The sequence below is a fragment of the Acomys minous genome (genome assembly GCF_964271855.1).
Source record: "Acomys minous genome assembly, chromosome: 10".
NCBI lineage: Eukaryota > Metazoa > Chordata > Mammalia > Rodentia > Muridae > Acomys > Acomys minous.
Genome location: NC_140491.1, coordinates 103666560 through 103686899, shown reverse-complemented (window position 1 = coordinate 103686899; position 20340 = coordinate 103666560). Strand labels below are relative to the sequence as shown.

Sequence of the window (20340 nt, the reverse complement as noted above, 5' to 3'; positions counted from 1 at the left end):
TTCCTCTCTTAGTTTTTACAGTTTAAATATATTCAAAACTCACAAACTTTCCCAGTAATCTTGTATAATCTTCTGGTTAGCTAAAATTAATGACAATTTCCTTAAGAAAGAAAAAAAATGAGGACAAATTAGAGAGAATCTATCTACAATTTTTATATACAAAGATTATTTTATTATTTGTGTGTAGGGAGAGAGAGAGAGAGAGAGAGAGAGAGAGAGAGAGAGAGAGAGAGAGAGAGAGAGAGAGAGCGCTCACACATGTGTTTGCATGTACATGAGCAGATGCTGACAGAGAACAGAAGGATATTGGGTCCCCTAGAACTGGAGCTGTAGGTCTTTATGAGCCTCCTGACATGGGTGCTGGAAAATGAACTCTGGTCCTCTGGAAGAACAGCAAGCACTCTTAACCCGTGCGCCACTTGTCCAGCCCCTGCCTCCGATCTGTGGCTGGGGGAGAGGAAGATCAGGACATTTTTCCTTGAGGTTCTAGCCAGCGTTCCTTTACCATCTGCAAAGCATCCTGGGAGGTACTAGAGTATACAAGAAGTAAAAGGGTAACTGAAACTGGGACTCCATCGTCCAGTTTCCATGCCTCTGCCATGGTCTGTTGGAACTTTGTGGTGATGCAGCTATTGCTGTCTCACACAGACTCTTGTGAGAAACTCCTCTTTCGTGTGCTCTCTGTGGGAAGTCCAATAAAATCCCTGGTCTCATCAACTTGGACTGTGGTGACATAGTACATTTGTCAGACATTAGTGCCCATCTGAGGTCAACAGACATTTTTGTGTGTGTGTGTCTCCCCAGGAAAAGGTAATTCAACACTATGAAACAGTGCATCATATGTCCACTGTTACGTGTGTTTAACCTCATAGTTATACAACCATTTCGATTAGGAAAGTGAATTAGTCTGTTTCATAACTTTGTCAGGAAAGACCTCCCAAATTAAAAATATACTCAGATAACTGGATAAAATCAGTCAAAACACGGGCACTCAAAAATAGTCATCGGGAGAAATCATCATTTGGTATTTAAATAGGCTTAGCAGTCAATAACCGAAAGTCCTTTGGCTCCATCCCCAAATTACAGAATCAGAAGCTCTGAAAATGCAATGCAGCGGTATGTACTTTAACCCTCTGGATGAGCAATGCACTGAAATATGGGAACACTGGCTGAAATGGATGCTGTATCATCCACTAGATGATGGTGATGATGATGATGATGATTGTGTGTGTGTGTGTGTGTGTGTGTGTGTGTGTGTGTGTGTGTGTGTGTGTTGTTTTATTCAGGCCTTATGGAAGCCTGTATATTATTTGAAGATTTATAAGGCCTCCAGAGGTTAAAAAAAAACTTGCTTAAGACCAAACTTTAGTAAGAAAAAGATATTGTTTCAACTTAGAGACCTAACTCTAACTCGGGCAAATACCAATGATCCTAATTATTTCTTATTGGGTGTAGGTTCTTTATAGTGTTTAGGATGTGATAGTTTTCCCTGTGGGACAGAGGTAGATTCTCTATAGATTGTTAAATATAATATATTTCCCTGTATGGCAAAGGAAGTAGAGACAGAAAGAAAAAAAAAAAGACAAACAATGTTATCGTGAGAGAAGAAACTGATGAAGAATGTCATGACATATTCATCTGCTGATGTCAGAGGTAAGAAGTGCCTGGCCAGAGGAGATGACACTACAGTCACACATTTAGAAGATATTGTAATGCTCTGCAGATTACATATTAGGAGACTACACCACTCTTTAAATGCAATGTAATGCAATGTGTTCTTGAGAGTGAAATCTAAGGAACATATGCTGACACTTGAAGTGAAGGCTCATACGGAGATTTACTCCCAAATAGGCATTCATTGCCCTTTCCCGTCTCCTGTCTGCCAGGGCCCACCCACTCCCTTCTCTTCAGTCACCTATGTATTATAACTATTGCCTTTGGAGCCACAGAGCGGGCACGGGAACAAGAAAGGAGAACAGTGAGGTAAGAGAGGGTTTGTTTCTGAGCTTTCTTGCTATGGGGCAGGGCAGACACCTCTTCATGGGTGGCTGAGTTCATAAGTTCATGGGTGACTCAGTTAAGGAGAGACTCTTGCCTACTTGCCATCTTGTAGCAGAGGTTGTTAAGCCCTTGGGGGGGGGGGTTCACCTATACATCATGTATTAGGGCAATGAGCCTGTAGCTAGAAGCCAGCCTGAGCTTCGCCCCAGTGCCAAGACACGGTGTAGCAGTAGCTTCAGGAAAGGGGGATGTGACAGCCAGCGAGCTATGTGTGTACGTAGTCACACAGCATCCCCAGGCATTTCTTAGGCTACGTACTTGTTCAACCCGTATCCTTCTGCCTAGAGGTATCACACAACAAAGCACAGCTTGACAGGCTGGGAATGGGGCTCTTGCCTGCCACCTCTAATGATCTAGACTTGATGTTCAGTGTTCTAAGAAAACATGGAGAGACCAATAGTGATATTTCACTTTAGTAAGGTAAATTACATGGAAACACGAGGCTTTTTCTCTAAATATTTCTCTATAACCACAGGGTAAGTGTTCCACAAGGCTGCATTTGGTCATCCAATGTCACCTCTCAAAACTACAAAAAGAGTTTTTGATAAAAGTCCACTCATTCTTCTCCTACTCCTTACAGAGATTTAAAAAAAATACCTAATATTTTTTCATATTTTTCTAGCAAAAAAAATATCATTTTTAAGAGGATAGAGAAGACTCCTGTAGACTTTTGGCAGAAATGAAGGCAAGAAGATGAACAAAAGAGTCTGGATAGCTACTAACAGCTGCAAAACATGAGACCAAGAGTACCAATGGCTAGCCCCTCAAACACCAAAAAGAAACATCGTTTGCTTCACACTGTCAAATCACACCTTCCAAACCTGCACAATTCTTCAGGAACTGAAAGAGGGCAAAGGAGCCGTTTGCTATGAGAACACACGGAACGTAGGATTCCTCCTGTCTTAGACTTCCTTATCCAGCCAAGGGTAAGCAGAGAGAAGCCGGGGCCCAGGGAGTGAGAAGAAGGTGTGGGGTCTGAGTGGGCTTGTTTCCTTCTGTTATGGCTTCAGATTGAGGATGCTTGGTGTTTCTCTTTGTGCTTAAATATGTACCAATCACTTGCCTCCTCCCATCCTCTCCGTGTCCTTCTTCCTATCCCTCAGGGAGACATGTTTAATTCCCTTGACACTGAATGTTTTTTCTCCTCGTTTACTCTCCACTGTGAGTCTCTCTCCCTTCTAGTCTAACTCTTCTGACTGAGTTCCTTCATCCCTTCACACAGTGAATCTTCTTCAAATACGACCTTTCAGTCTGGTTCACGTTTGTCTAGCACAAACCCTGGAACGTATGTTGGCACTCACTATATGCAGACAAGTCCCATTTCTCACACATGTGTACACCACACTGTAAGCTCTGCCTGGCCACTCCCATCCAGCCCTTATCTGTATGCTTCATGTCACCTGAGACTGACAAAGGCACTGGATTGGACTAACCCTTATCTAATCAAGACCTTGTAAAATCAGCTAGAGTCAACTAAGAGGCCACAAATGGCCTTTATCCACTGTTTACACTTTGGGTACAATTACAGTACCTGTATTCTTTCCTTAGATCTGCTGTCCAACAGGAAGCAGAATTGGTTGTCAGAACCCAGGAGAGAAGGGATGAGATGGCTGCAGGTTAAGAGTGGTGGTGGAAAATACCAGTTCACCAGAAGACAGTCCTACCTTTGTTATGGCCGTGAAGACCTTTTCCAGGATGGCGTTTGGCTGGGCAATTTGTGGTCCATTGGCCTGGATGTTGAGGGCTATGGCGCATGGTTTGGCTATGAATCTGAAGGTTTAAAAAAGAAAGAGAAGAAAATAAGTCAGAAGCTATACTTTTTATAACTGCTCTTAGTAGCATCAAGTATACATTACTAAGTTATTCTAACGAGAAGCTTGTAGAGTTTTATGGTGACATTCACATGGGTGAACTAAAAAGCAGACCTCACTCAAGGCCACCAGCAGTCGCTTTAACGAAAGAAAAAATTTAAGAACATTTAAACTCCTTGGCTGGGTGTGATGGCACCCACCTTTAATCCCAAGGGCTCAAGAGGCAGGCAGATTTCTGTAAGTGGGAGGCTACCCTGGTCTACACAGTGAGTTTCAAGGCAAACTATATAGAGAGACCCTGTCCCAGACAAAATAAACAAAACCCAACAAAACAAGAACATTCAAGCTCTAATGAGACTCAGCAGTTCTAAAGAGACTCCACAGATCAACGGTATGATTCCCTACACCATAAGATGGAGAAAAGAGGTGCATTGGGTGGAAACAGAAGTGTACAAGCAAAATATATAAGTACATGTCACAATTTACAGTCCTCTTACAAACACATACAGTCATGTTATTATACCAGTGCTCTCACTAGACATCTGTATTCTCACGGGAAGTGTGTGCTTTTCATCTCTGTGGTAATAAACACAGGCATGTTGTTTCCATAATCCATGTGTGTGGTACAGAACCTCAATCCCTTTCAGTTTTGTCATTTCCACTTTGTGGGTCACCCACCACCATAACCACTACCATCACCATCACCACCACCACCACCACCACCACCACCACCACCACCACCAGCAGCTTCTTTCTCATAGGAAGCAATGAAGAATGCTAACTGGCATGCCATCCCAGACAAGCTAAGAGCTGAAGTGTTTGAGCCGAACTAGTTTAATCTAAGTGAACGCCTAGGCTAAGAAGAGTGGGAAGGACGAACCTCATTTCCCACACAGATGTTTGAATGAGGCTCTGAGAGGGATGTGGAGTGCACAGGGCCCTGGAGGGATGGTGACAAGTCTAGTAAGACTTCGCAGACGTCAAAGTATGCACACCTTCAAGATGTTTTTGACTACCCAAGACATGTTTCCATAGTATTTCAGTGGTGACTCTGTCACTAGTTTAATAAGATAATTCAATGGTTGCCAAGAGCAACAACCAATAAATACACAAAGCACTACTGAGTGAACCCTAGATGAGGCTTCCTTAACAAAACTCCACAAGATTAAAGAACAGTAGAGGAGGACGCAAGGGTAATGTTATATAATGTCGAACTGGGTTCTATTTCATGTCAAAGTGAAGAAACTCACCCAAACTGGAAAACAAGAACACTGCATGTTGCAAGTCTGAGCCAGGGGAGATGCACACAGAAAGCATAATATCAGGCTTATTATACTAGGCTCTTCTGGGAACTCACGGAAAAAGGGATTGCTACCATTTCCTAACCTATAAGCCTCTGGGCAACTGGACTACTCTTCTGACTTGGCTTCTCAGTTCCTTCCTGTGCGAACCTCTCTGAGACACATTAGTAATGCCTTTGCATTTCCCTAACAAGTCTGAGCCTTCTCAGTGATTACACAGCAACAGCTGAAGTTCCAGATGGAGAAGACACATCACTGAATGGACAGTGACTGCAGCCGAGCCCAGAAATTGTTTCTCTGACCAAGTTTCCCACTAGCTGGCTACTGTCAGAATGCTTGGCGAATGACGTGAAAAGATACACGTGCTGTGAAAATTTTTAAAAAGGCTAAAAAGGCAGAGCTGACTTGTAAAGGCTGAACTTCACTCTCCTGTGATTGGCTCCTACTCTTGCTCACTGGATTTCTCCTTAGTCCCCCTTCTTTTCCCCATTTCCACAACACTTTGTTTAACCTCATGGGATTCTGCCCCCACCATCTTTGTAACAATTTGCCAGTCAAATGCAAGGCATGATCACTTCCTCACCGCACATCTTAAGCATGGGATGGCATGCCCACGAAGGTCAGTGTAACAGCATGCTGACCCCAGCCAGGGTCAATCCCAAAACCTAAGGATTCAGGAGAAGGACAGTAAATTAGAGGAATTAAAGATGAGTTGAGAGTTTAGCTCACTGGAAAGTGTAAGACCATTTCAAAGTTAAATGGCCCATGGTGAGCGCACACAATCAGTCAAACCATGTGATTTTTTTTTAAAAGAAGTTATCATGTCACAGGATGCTCTTTTTTATATGCATGGAACTCAGTGAGCATTCAGTGGTGACTATTGGATGGTAAATGGATGTGTAACCAAGTCAGCTAAAGTAAAACAGTGAACATCTTACTGCATTTCTCAATGGGCTGTATGCTTTTAATCCCCTTGAGTATCACATCACATCAATCCAGGGTCATTCAGTACTCTGAGGTTAGAAGATTGGCCCCTCCATACTAAAAGCCATTTTCTCAGTCCTCATTGGCCCTATGAAGTCAACATTTCCCTCAAAGAGCACTTGGATAGGCTGAGTATCCCTAAGTATTTTTTTTTCTCAACAGCTTGACCAGTTCAGAGAAGCAAATGCTTACATTTCAAGACAGGTAATTATATAAAATAAGCAGGAAATGTTAATCCCAAATCCTCTACAAGAGGAGGAAGAGCAGTAAACTCCATTCCTCATAGATATCCCTGGCGACAGGGTGATACAGAAATATCATTTGTGTTTATTCTCTGAAGAACTTGTGAATCATCCCCAGTAATTTTTTCAGAGAACATATTAAATTCCAAATAAAGCCCCTGTCACAGCTACTACAATTTTATTACTTTCTGTCGCAGTCCATTAGAGAGGGGGAAAAAAACTGTTTCTAATGATAGACCAAAGAAAAGTAAGTGCACAGAGGTGGGTAGAGTGGAAGGAGAAGGGAATGGAGAGGGAAGAAAGAAGAAAGGAAGGGAGGGAGAGATAGGGAAGGAGGGAGGGAGGGAGGGAGGGAGGGAGGGAGGGGCGGAATCCATGGCTGTGTAACTGGCTAGCACACCTGCATGTCTAAGAGTGGGAAGGAACACAGGCTGGCAAGCGTTTATGATCACCCCTATCAGGAAGTGGTCACCTAATTATTTTTTAAAGCAAAGGCTGAAACACCACCTGCAGAAGATTAAACATCTATAAAATACTTTCACATAGTACAGTTGAAAATAAATATAATAAGGATATAAGCCTTGAAAAATAATGGTCTTGGTTAAAGAGCAAAGAATTTATTTTTTCAGTGCATTTGAACAGCATGTATTTGTACTTTAAACACTAGTTACTCATCCAAGAACACTAGCGAAGGAAGCATGAGCAGGGAGGGCCTTGGTAAAACACACACGCAGAACAACACACGTAGAACACAGAGTGAGCTCTGCATTGAAAGGCATTTACGACCTGGAAAAGGAAATAATTTAAAGACATGTACAAACTATATGACATTGTTATAATTACTTAAAATACTTAATTATTCTCGGTGGGGTGCATGAAAAGTGGTTGGTCTTTTTCAACAGCAGCATTCCCTACCCTTTTAAAGATAGTTGGGAACCTGTTCTGGTAGATACGCAATCACCTACATGCTGATAAAACAGTATAGCACTAACACACACTGTTTTTCTTTCTCATTCTCTCTCTCTCTTACACACACACACACACACACACACACACACACACACACACACACACACACGAGCTGATGCAGAGGTCATAGAAAGACACTGCTTACTGTCTTGCTCCTCAAGGCTTCTTCAACCTGATTTCCTTTATACCCCGGGACCACCTGCTCAGGAGCGGCACTGTCCCTAGGCAGCCAGGCCCTTGTACATCAATCATTAATCAAGTAAATCCCCAAGGCTTGCCTGGAAGCCAACCTTACGGAGGAGTTCTCTCAATTATGATTTCCCTCTTCCCAGCTGTGTCACCGTTTGGATTAAGTAGACAAAGCCAGTCTGCGCACTCATATTACACGTGGATATGAATGCAGGACTTTCTGGATGAAGATTTTAATGAAGAAAGAGAAGCACTAGAAGGGATTGTTCTGTTTCTAACTTTGAGGAACAAATTCCTGACAGAGCTCCCATCTTTAAACTCTGTACAAGCCATCAACCCTTTCTGGTCCTCTCTTCCCAAAGTCCAAACAGAAGTGAAATCAATTATCTGAGGGCTCTCCAGAGAGAGAGAGAGAGAGAGAGAGAAAATGAAAGCAAACGGGCTTGGGAAACTGGTCAAGTGCAAGCAAGCTAAGTGACACAGGACTCAAGGGGATTTATGGTATACAAACTCCACTTCAAGTTCTTTGGGTTAATGAAGAGAGAGAGAAACAGACTCTCGGAATTAATGGGGAATCAAAACTAGCAAATATACTGGATAATAGAAAAGTACCCGGTCTTTGAAGCTAACCACAATCCATTAGTAATAGATGAAACAACTAAATGCAATTATGAGAAAGAGTGGGGATGTCGTCCACTCGAGTATGAGACAGAAATCCAACTATGTACAAGTAAAAAGAATTCACCCAATGGAGACAGTTTGGATTGAATCACAGTAATTATTCAGATTTTAAAGCTAAAGAAAATAGCATTTTGTAACGCAATCTAGAAGTGCAAGTTAAGTAACCATATGGAGATAACTGAGTCAGTAGATATGCGCGTATATGGTGTGTGTGTATGTGTGTGTGTGTGTGTGTGTGTGTGTATCTAAGAAAACACTGTTTCAAGGAGAAAAATAATTACTGTTAAGTCAGGATAGAGAAAGAGAACCAATCATTATAAAAGTTACCATAGGCTAATATTTTTTTAATGTTTTATACAGTTACCATTGGCTATTAAGCACTTTGTAATTTTGATTCTTTTAAAACACAGAAATGCTTTGAAGTAAATTATCAGTCCTATTTTACAGAAATACAACATATAGCTCAATAAAGTTAAAACATGTGCTTAGGGCTTTACAGCTACAGAATTGAGGCAAAATGTACACCCAGTGGATATAATCTGATATAACTGGCTGCACCTACTCTGGGTTTGACAAGATGAGAAAGTGTTTACTACTTCTGAACCCTGGTTACTACATTCATAAAGCAGAAATATACATAAAATATACATAGCAGATTCTGGTGACCGCTGAGATAATGCACGTAGGCTGCACACCAGAACCCCAAATGTTTGGCAACTGCTCAATATAATCACACCCTTGCTATATTTTTATCAAGGGAGGCAAGTGTCCACATGTTAGTAGGCATTCCAGTCTATATTGGTCATCATCCTGTCACAGGAAAAACACAGGGATGGCACCGGCTTGTCAACAGGCAGAAGACCCAAGAGCTCACAGCATCACTGGACGCAGCCTCATTCTTCCAAGGAAGATTTTCCTTAGGACAGAATAGTCAGAAGCTTCCTGTGAAGGGTCAGGGAATCGCTCTGCATACTTCCTCTCAATTTCCTGACAATCTACAATTACTTAGAAATAGAAAGATGTTTACTGTTTGCTTGATTTTTTTCTCAAGTCTTTTCCTTGGTGAGAAAGCAAGTAAAGGCCTGCTGCCAAGGCTGATGAGCCAAGTTGTCCCCAAGACCCACATGATGGAAGGAGAGAGCTAACTCCAGCAAGGTGCCCTCTTACCTCCACATGCACATTGTGGCATCTCTCTCTCTCTTTCTCTCTCTCTGTCTCTGTCTCTCTGTCTCTGTCTCTCTGTCTCTGTCTCTCTGTCTCTCTCTGTCTCTCTCTGTCTCTCTCTCTCTCTCTCTCTGTCTCTGTCCTCTCTCTCTCTCTCTCTCTCTCTCTCTCTCTCTCTCTCTCTCTCTCTCTCTCACACACACACACACACACACACGCATACACACACACACACACACACACACACACACACACACACACACTTTACAGTCTTCTCATTGGGGTCCTATTTTAGTTCTTCATCATGTTTTACTCAAAAGCTTCCTGCATCATTCTTTTTTACTACAGTGTACTCACTCCCCTTTCGTTGGCTTTCAGAGCCATGCACAGCCCATTCACTCCCCGAACATCTAACAGTATATCCTACCACAAACAGTCTGATGCCTCGATGTTCTTTGTGCATCTTTTTTATTTTCCAACTTTTTTTTTTTACCACTTTAATGATCTTATTTTTGAAATACAGCCCTGTTTTATTCTTCAAGGAAATGGAAGAAGCCTTTGGGCACTTGCTAGTCCTAGGAGTAGAAATCCATTGGCAAAGACTGTGTTAATGGTGGATGCTTTCTAAAATCCCCAGAAGTTTACTAAACATTGTCTAAGTAGCAATAAAAAAGAAATCAGGCAGTCATGTCTACCCAAAGTTCGCTGAAAAGCCACGTCAGTGACAGAAGGGGCACCAGATGTCATCAGCTAGAAACAAATCTTTGGAAATCCCAAGTGGACTAAAGTATGTCAAATGTGCCCCCTCGTAGCCACACATTTACAGGAGCATAAAGATTTTTCATTATTTCACATTAGTTTGTGTCAACTACTGAAGAAAAATGTATAAAGTTTGTGAAATTAAGAAAACGGTGCTTTTATCCAAATAAGGTCTATACCCCTACATATCACATGCACACTATGAAAGGTATTGTGATGTTTGTAGCAGATACACAAGCTCTGCATGGAACTCGTGCAAAATCAGATCTTAGCTGAGTAGGTCAATGAAACAAAACCAAAGGGGACTGCACTGGGCGATAGATGCTCATTGGATTAACTGTAGAAAACTTTTAGCTCTCTCTATGGACCCCATACCATCGTGTCGTATACATTAAATATACACAATAAAAATGTTTCCAGAAGAAAAAACCATATGGTATATGTTATTGTAGAAAAATGCCTTAATCACGGAAGTCTAGGATCCACCACTGTGAGCCAGCTGATGCTTTCCCAAGTCTGGAAGTGCTTACGAGTTCACTGTAACTGTCAATGAACCACTGGAGACCAGCACACATGATGTATGAGCCAGGATTCACTGTAAACTGTTCATCCTTGTATGTGGTGGATGATACTATAGAGACCACTGATGAAATGATACATGCTTCACCTGGGCAGCATTTGTCAGTGTCTGCCTTGGCCCTTTACCGCATGGACTAAATCTATGGCAAGTCTATCTCTAACGCCACAGTCTTTGACAGGTCACATAAACCAAGATCTCCAAAGGAGCTTCAGAACTGTGTGTAACTGAGAGCTCCTGCACTTTCCTAGACACCTTTCTCTGGACCATGCCCCTCAACCTATAAAGGGGTCCAGGCTTCCATCTCCTGTCACTCATCTGCCCCAACTGACCAGCCAACAAAAGTGGAGCTGTGGGAAATAGGCCTTTGATGTTCATCCTGTGGGCCAGCTGTCTTACCAAGCCTGCAACTTCTATATTCACCTTAAAAATTTCAAAAGTGGCCCTGAAATGAGGTACAGGGAGCCCAAGACCTCTCTGTAACATGTTAACCCTTTAATTCCACTACAATCACCAAGCACTTTCATGCTTTATCTCAACCAATCCTCCAAATACACCCAGATGTTGACAGCTGTTTATAAATGGAAAAAAGATCCCAATGCATCAGCAAGTTGAACCATAAACTGACAGATTCATTACCTTTCCAACACTGAGCTCTCCCAACACTCTTGACTTGTGACATGGAAACATATGTTCTAGACTGTACAAATTGTTTCTGTACGATACACCAATATCACTGGCACCTCATGGTCACAAATGTGCTCATCCATGAATTATGCCTGTTTTCCTCCTGAGATATTATTGAATATGTATGGTTGCTTACAGTTCAACAAATAATACGACCTTATTTGTATGGTGGGCTATTGAAAACATGGCTCCACAGAACACTGAAAACAATGTCAAAAATTCCTTGATGAGACTATTATAAACTTCTGTATTAAAACTCATCATCCATTATTAGCCATAAAGTACAGGATAAGCATGCTATGATCCACAGACCCAAAGAAGCTAAGTAACAAGGAAGGCCCAAGAGAGGATGCTACATCTCACTCGGGAGAAGTAAAGAAGACATCTGAAGTAGACAGAGTGAGGGAACGGGGTGGGAGCGGGGATGGGCAGGAGGATTGGGGTAGGGATCAGGTGAGGGGAGAGCAGGGAGGGAGGACTGGACTTGAGAGAGAATGGAAGTCATGGGGGGAGGGGCATCTCTGCGATAGGGGAGTCTCTGAGTGAGATTCCTAGCAGTGGAGGATGCGAAGCCTGTAGTCACCACCTCCTGTAGGACTCCCAGTGGACGGAGGGAGACACCAATCCATCCATAAAACCTTCAATCTAAAAACCTGCCCTGCCTGCAAGAAGGGTAGGGATAAAGATGGAGCAGAGACTGGGGAAATGGCAAACCAATGGCTGGCCCAACTTGGGACCCATCCCACGGCCGAGAGCCAAGCCCTGACTCAGCCATGCTTGCAGCAGAAGTCTAGTGTAACTGTCTTCTAAGAGGCTTCATCCAGCAGCTGATGGAAGCAGATGCAGAGACCCACAGCAAGACACTAGGCAGAGCTGGGGAGTTTCGTGGAAGAGTGGAAGGAAGGATTGACGAAGCTTGCGGGGTCAAGGACACCACAAGAAGACCTACAGAGTCAACTAGCCTGGGCTCTTGAGGGCTCACAGAGACTGACCCACCAACCAAAGAGCTTGCATGGGCTGGACCCAGACCCCCTACGCGTATGTAGCAGATGTGCATCATGTCTTCATGTGGGAAGCCTAAGAAGGGGAGTAGGGGCTGTCTCTAACTCTGTTGCCTGCCTTCGGATCCTTTCCCCTAGCTGGGCTGCCTTGTCAAGCCCCATTTGGATAGGATGCACTTAGTCCTGCTGCAACTTGATGTGCCAGGATGGGTTGGTACCTATGGCAGGGTGGTTCACTTTTCTGAGGAAAAGAGATGGGGAAGTGGGGGGAGGAATGAGAGGGTAGGGCCTGGAGGAGAAGAGGGAGGGGGCTGCAATCAGGCTGTAAAGTGATTAAATAACTTAAAAGGGGCGGGGGAAGAAGTCGCTTTTATCATTAACAGAAAAAAATTGATCACCCACATGGACTAACCCTCCCACCAGAAGCTTCTGACTTTGTGACAGCCTAAGCACCAAGTACCTGTCTTACAATAAAGGATGATGGCTAGGAACAACAAATAGGAAACAGGATGATAGCAGCATCTTTGTAGATGGAAATGGAGAGTAAGGAACTGGACCCGCAGCGTCGGCAAAAATCACAGAGAGCTGAACCACCGAGTCAGCACACATGATGCACCGGAGCACAACAGCAGGACAGGGAGGGCTCTCTGACCCTCATGACTTTAGTCTTAACCCTCCCACAGCCCTCACCCTGTTAGCACTCGGGACGGGGCCAGAAGAGAAGAAAATGAAGGGAGAGCCTCGGCTCTACGGCTCTAAGACACAATCTGAAGGGCAGGGCTGAAGCCCAGAGATGGTGGCTTATGAATCAAGACAGTGTCCGTTGCATGCCTGCAATATCAAGCACCACTCGAGACAGTGGGATGCCACCACCAGCTGGGGTTTTATGGTCATTAGATTCATGCAACATAGGCTGATAAGAGTTCTTGGTGGCAGCTAGATCAGTAACTAGAGTTGTAAATGACCATGGCATCTCCTCCTTCCTCTCCCCATCTAGAACTTCCTCTGGGTGGGTCTGATGCCCACTGTTGAAGAACTCTATTCCAAAGAAGCTGCCGTGTGCATCAGGGCACCTCTGGCATAAAAAGATGCTGGAGGCTTTGGAGACAGGCTTCTCTACATACATTCACATCCTGACTTGACCTCTTGGGAGCTGTGCGTTAATTATTTCCCCCCTTGAGATCTTCCCGTGCAGGACAACTGTATAACCTGGCTGAATGACATGTACAGGGACAGGCATAGAGGTAGGCACATGTGGGCTTCAAGGATTAAAGCAAGATCAACACTCAGCTTTTCTGGTTTGAGATCCTCATCTTCTAGTGGGCATCAAAACTACTTCTATTATCCTGTGAGATTATTTCTTTCATGGTTGAAAACCTGAACCAGCAAAGCAGTGGAAGCCAAGAAGATGAAAATTAGACAGAGAGCAAACTTAGAGGCAATCGTAGCAAAACTGCTTTCTTGTGAGTCAACAGAAGGCAATAAAATATTTACATCACTGTTAATAAGGAAACCTGCATTTTCTCATAACAGGCAATTCATTTTCTTAATGCAATCCTCAATTGCTACAGAAAAAGGACTCATTTTAAATATCAACATTGCCCTATTTATTTCATGGGTTCAACTCCAGTGGCATGGCCAGAAAGTGCCTGAGAGGGCACAATGGTATTACACCCACAAAAGTCTTTGTTGGGAGTACTGATGAGTAATATCCCAACTAGGAAGCAAAGAGCAGAACTCAATTAAATAAAAGAATGTGAAGGTTATCTCCATTTAAAGCATAGTAGTGACTGAACCAAGGATGTGTTTTCTGAAGGACAAAAAAACCTTAGAGAGTGAGCAAGAGTTCTTATCTACAGAGCTACTGAGAAGAGTCATAGACTGTCCAGAGTGATGATGGGATACATGTAAGAAAATGACATTTTACTCTGAAAAATCTTTTTCTTTTTTTGAAAAGCCAAAGTCAATTTTCAAACTTTTCCCTTGTATAGATTTATCAAAATAAAACTGCTTCCAGGGCATCTGGGCTGCAAAGGACTCAAATACCTAGATGTTTCAGTTTCTCAGGCCTTATCATCTCTAATAAGGGGTTCTTCAAACTATGGCCAATATTCCCAAGGGCACTGACATCACCTGGGAGACACAGAAAAATGCAGACTCTCATGCTCCAATCCAGGCTGAACCAAAGATCCTCAAAGGGCCCAAAAGCACAGTACTGTTTGAGACACATGTTTCACTTAGTCCAGTACTTCTCAACATGTGAGCTTCCTACAAGCTGCCTCAGCTTCACCAAAAACCTTCTTACAGTGCAAACTCTGAGGTCCTGCCCCACCCCTACGGTCAACAGCTTTGAGGGTAGGGCCCAGCTGCAGCTCAAAAGCACTGGACTAGCCCAGGCATGAACAGGCTGGGATCATGATATGAGAGCATTCGCTAAAGCAAGGCAGCTCATTTCACCTGTATATGTAGAGTTCCAAGAAAAGTCTTTCTTAGAACTGAGCCTAAACATCTCAGTACAACCGGCAAACATGCAACGAGCCTCAGAAGTACCTTCATAGTATCCAAACACAGTTACAGCTATCTGCATCTTTTTTTTTCCCAGATAAAATGTCTACATAAGGAGTCACGGAGACTGAAGAGGACACCCTCTAACCAGACAGGGCTACTGGTGGAGGGAAAAGAACACCAACCCACCCACAAAAACTTCAACCCAAAATGCGCTCTGCCTACAAGATGTGCAGGGATAAAGATACAGCAAAGATTGAGGGAATGAATATTCAACCAATGCCTGGCCCAACTTGAGACCCACACCAAGAGTCAACCACGGACACTGTTAATGACGCTCTGCTTTGCTTGCACGTGGAGCCTAGCATAGCTGTCCTCTAGTAAGGGGAGCAGGGGCTGTCTCTGACATGGACTCTGTTGCATACTTTTCTATCACTTCCCCATTGTGGGGCTGCCTTGACTGGCCACTTAGGAAGAGGATGCACTCAGTACCTATGAGACTTGATGTGCTGGGGTGGATTGGTAAGGGGGGGGGCTCCCCTTTTCTGAGGAATAGGGGAGGGGGGAGGGGGAAGAGAGAGGGAGGGTGGGACCTGAAGGAGAGGAAGGAGGAGGCTATAGTTGGAATGTAAAGTGAATTGATTAATTAACTTTTTAAAAATTTACACAGATGAAGGCATAGACAGAAATACAGAGATGGAGTTTGAATACACGAGAATAAATAACATGGTAAGTTAATACTATGTTTTTAATCTCATCATATATAACATAGTAATACTAGAAACATAATTAATTGTATTGGATATAATCATTATATAATAACTAGCTTAAAATAAATCCTGTTATGGAGCCAAATGCATACACATATGCTATCATAAAATCCCACACGAACCCAAAGAAGAATTGAGCTATCATATTTTCCATTCTTCAAGACAAATGTCAAAAATCAGAAGCAGCACAGACCCTGCATTTTCAGTGAACCAATCATTCACTGCGGTCATCTCTCCTGCCCTTGGGATGTTGTATCAACAATATATGTGTAGATAATAGATATGTACATATAGACACACAAATAGATACATGCACTAGTCATCTTTCTATATTTCCATAAACAGCATTCTTTAGGTCTCTCGATTCTTTTTTCTACACCAAGTCTCTAACTTCACTTCCTATGTCTATACCATAGAGCAACATGGAAGGTAACTGGATAGAAGACTAAATCCTAGCTCCATAATTACTACTTCTTTTTCATTAATTGGTTTTCATCCTGAAAAATAAGCTCCATGACTACTCTAACTGTGGCAAAAAATAACTTGGTGCAGTCTATTAAACATCATTCAAAACAAAGCAAGTATAAATCACCAGCTTTCTATGCCAATCACCGCTCGTTAAACAGCATGATATCAGCACATCGTATTAAGGAAGTGAGACTCCAGGTCCTTGAAGACTCCCTTTCCTTTAAAAAGAAAAAAAAAACTACCTGGATCTATGAATAGAAACAAAGAACTGCAGAAACACACATGAACTCAAAAATTCAACTTACACGTGGCCTTCAAAGGGGTAGAACATAAAGAGAAAATCCCCTTACAAGACTCAGCCTTTATGCTGGCACAGACAGCTGTGGCATTAAATCATGTCCATGGGCTGGCTGCTGTCTAACAGCACACAGCCGTGGGCTTCAGATGCCCTCCTGTGTTCTCACTGACCACTCTGCACATCACTGCCTACACAGCCCTCAGGCCTTTCACACTGCAGGTATCTTAAGGCCACTGCCTGCTGATACCAGCTGATGCCGTGCATCAGTGCTCACCTCAGTAGCGACCTCCCCAAGAGTCTCTTATCTCCTGTACCTCTCTCCACATTTTCCTGTAACTGCCTGCTGCATTTGGACTTATGGACACAGCTCTTATTCCACAGAACCCAACGGTCATTCAGTTACTTGTCTTCTGCCCACCCTCCTGTTGTATTGCTTTTTCTTGGCTTCAGGCCTCTTTCTGATCTTGTGTTATAGGAGACAGTGTTGTTTGGAGCAGCCACATAATGAGATCCATGATGAGATAAAGAAAAGGCAAGTCCAAGGGCAAAGCCATCGCCCCGTGGTCAACAGAGCAGAAAGGCAGGAGCAGCCTAAGTCCCTACTGGCTCCATGAAGCCAATCTATCAGAGCAAGAACCACTGAGCCACGAGCTTTTCATTTGGCTAGTAGTCACTTTCCATCCTGCCAATGTCAAGTGGTTTCTGTTACTTTCAGCCCGAAACACTGCTTTCACAGTTATCACCACTCCTGGCATCCATCTGAACACCTGTTAAGCTTTATATAATTGAATTTGGTCTATTTAATTAGCAAGAAAACACACGTACGCTCTTGGTGTGTCTCTGTAACATTTTCTCTCTCTTTGTTCAAAATGTTATATGAGATACAGAGAAAACCACTTCCCAGTTGCCAGTGACTGCTAACACCACCAGTATACAACAAAAATTAAGTTTAAAAAATGGTAACTGAAAAGTGTCTTTTAAAAAGACATTCGACTGACAACAAAAGAGAAACATCATTGTAATGATGTCTTATAACTTTAAAACAGGCATCAGATGACATTAAACAAACTGTCTTGTACTGAGAACCTCACAAAACTCTGCTGATTCACCTACTTCTCTGTGACTAGAAAGATTACACGGATCTCAGGGCTTGCCAGGTTAGGCACCGCAGGCTTATGCTTCCTTTTAGTGTCTCAAAGCAGTGCTGTGCTGGTGCTGTGTCAGGGATGGAGAGTGACAAACTCTACAAGGATCAAAACCAGGAATAGCGCAAAGGAAAGGAAAGGAAAGGAGGGAAGGAAGGGAGGAAGGAAGGGAGGGAGGAAGGAAGGGAGGGAGGGAGGAAGGAAGGAGGAAGGAAGGGAGGGAGGGAGGAAGGAAGGAAGGAGGAAGGAAGGGAGGAGGGAGGAAGGAAGGAGGGAGGAAGGAAGGAGGGAGGAAGGAGGGAGGAAGGAAGGAGGGAGGAAGGAAGGGAGGAGGGAGGAAGGAAGGGAGGAGGGAGGAAGGAAGGGAGGAGGGAGGAAGGGAGGAGGGAGGGAGGGAATAGGAAGAGATGGGAAGAGAGAGAAGAAAAGAAAGAAAGAATGGAAGGAAGGAAAGGGAAGAGAAGGGAAGAGAGGAAGGAAAGAAGGAAGGAAGGAGGGGAAAAGCATCTGTTGAAGGAGCTGGGATGGCAGTAAAACCCTGTACATACTTGTTTGCTACTTTGGAAATAACGATTTCAAACAAATCATATGCTTTTATTTACATTCTACAAAAATTATGCCCAGGCATGCCTAAAGGCTGTTTCAGTTTTCATTTGGATCTTTCCAGAGGGCTATCAGAAATAAGGGGTCCCAGAGATCCCAGGCCTTGGGAAGCTTCAAGGGGGGGCTCCCAAACACCAGACTGAATTGCTTTTAACATCAAGCCTTGGAATGTCAGTACCTATCACTGATGTCTGGCACTTGTTCAGGAACGCCTCATCCTAAACGGACCAGGAAAACTATATTAGGAACTTTCTGATGTTGTGAGCATCTTCCCTTTCCCCCTTTCCCATCATCCTCTTGGCTTACACCTCCTTCTCCTCTTCCCTTCCCTCCTTCTCCTCATCCTCTCAGCTTATGCTTCCTTCTCCTCTTCCTGAATGACTAGGCGGTGCTGGCTGGTTTATCAGTCGTAATCATCTTTATCTCCTGACACGTTACAAACTTCAGGCCTATAGGGTGAGCACTTTCTCTTACAAAAGAGAAAACCACAGCTTGAATCTAAATAGCCTAGTGAACAGAAAATAAAGCAATAGTTTTGTTTCCTCATGGCCCAACACTGTCCAATACAGAAGAATGCCCCCTTCCTGTCAGTGGTGTCATCCTCGCTCCACATGCTCAGTCTCAAATTCTGTCACCACGTCAGATCTAGTCCCTGAAGACCTGAGTCCAAACCAATTCTCTCACATTTGATTTACTAATCATAAAAACAGAAGTCGACATGTCTGTATGACATAGAAAACTATGTCTTCTGATCTTCTCAAACACGGGCAAGCCAAGCCTGTGAATGCAGCAGGAGAACCTTGCTGCAAATGTGTTCATAATATTAATTAAATATATATCACAAATGCCCGATGTTTAAAAATAGTTTCCTGTTGAAAAACTACATTTCCCAGCTTCCCTTGTAGACTATGGGAGTCATTTCTGGCCTGTAAGGGGCTGCATCCCATCTTCTTCTGTAGCCACTTTAGTCATCTTCACACATGAGTGACAAAAGTGCTCCCTCACTGTGAATACACATGATCACACCTAAGGTCAGACCAAGCCTCTCTTTCTTTCCACCTTCTGTCTCTCTGTAGCTGCCCTTTAATAATCTAATACTTACATTTAAAACACTAAAGCCATATTCCTTTACAAAGAGATCTCTTCTCCACTCCTGAGAACATTATCACTGTATTGCAGTGTATTGTCCCAGTCTATGATGTATTATACACGGTCACCAAGATTGTTTGAAAAACACAACCAAGGCTAACATTCTAGTGACTTATCAACCATCGCCAAAACATTAACTCATACTTGAGATGGGCAAGGAGTTCCTGCCTGATCAGTACAGTGTCTTCACTGGATGCTCTCCGGTGCCATCAACAATACGTCAGTAACCAATGTCCTGGGACAATGCCAAACACGAGATGGGTTTGTGAGGTGGAGCTAGGACACAGATACTGGCTAAGGCTCCCCACAGCACTCTAATTGGCAGCCAGTTGAGAAATACTGAACGTGTGCAAGATTATAAAGGGTAATAATGGTGAAGGAACATCTCAGTTCTGCAGGGAGAGAAACAGTACACTTCTGACATGTTGATGGTGATTGACAACAGTAACCATGACGGCTTCAAAGACACTTAGTGGCCAGAGGCGTAATAGAAGAAGCTAGAGAACTTTAGGTAAAGGATCATTGGCAAAAACCAAAGGATGCTATCACACAGCTAGGGATGGAGCCCAGAACTGAGTCCTAGGGGATGCCATATAAAAAGGCAGAGAGAGTAGAGATAGGGGAAGGGAGACAGTCAGACAAAGGGACAAAAGACAAACGTGTCTGTGTATATACACATAGATACATAGATATATGCATTTGGCGGGAGCTAATGAAGTGTTCAGCAATTCCACAGACTTAAAAACTCTTTTCTTACATAAAAGCAAAGCTACTTTCTTGGTCTTCAGAGAAGTATTTTAATAATGATTTTACTATATAATTGGTTCAAAGACCACTTCAAAAGTGTAAGCTCCATGCTGCTGTTGAGAAGGTACTGAGAAGCAAGGATGCATCCCCTGCCCTCATATAATGTGACCGTTATAGCCAATGGTCACAGGCTGTGATAGCGACAGCTCTGCTCAGAAGCTCAAGGAAG

At 43.2% G+C, this 20340-nt stretch overlaps 1 protein-coding gene across 2 annotated transcripts in view; it reads right to left on the bottom strand.

The window, feature by feature from the left end:
• Nucleotides 1-20340, bottom strand: part of CERS6 (ceramide synthase 6) — a 261211-nt gene that overhangs the window by 195875 nt on the left and 44996 nt on the right. For both annotated transcript variants that reach the window (XM_084799434.1, XM_084799435.1), the window contains exon 2: nucleotides 3726-3831. In XM_084799434.1, the coding sequence (XP_084655560.1) occupies nucleotides 3726-3831 (106 nt within the window). The remainder of the gene's footprint in view (nucleotides 1-3725; nucleotides 3832-20340) is intronic.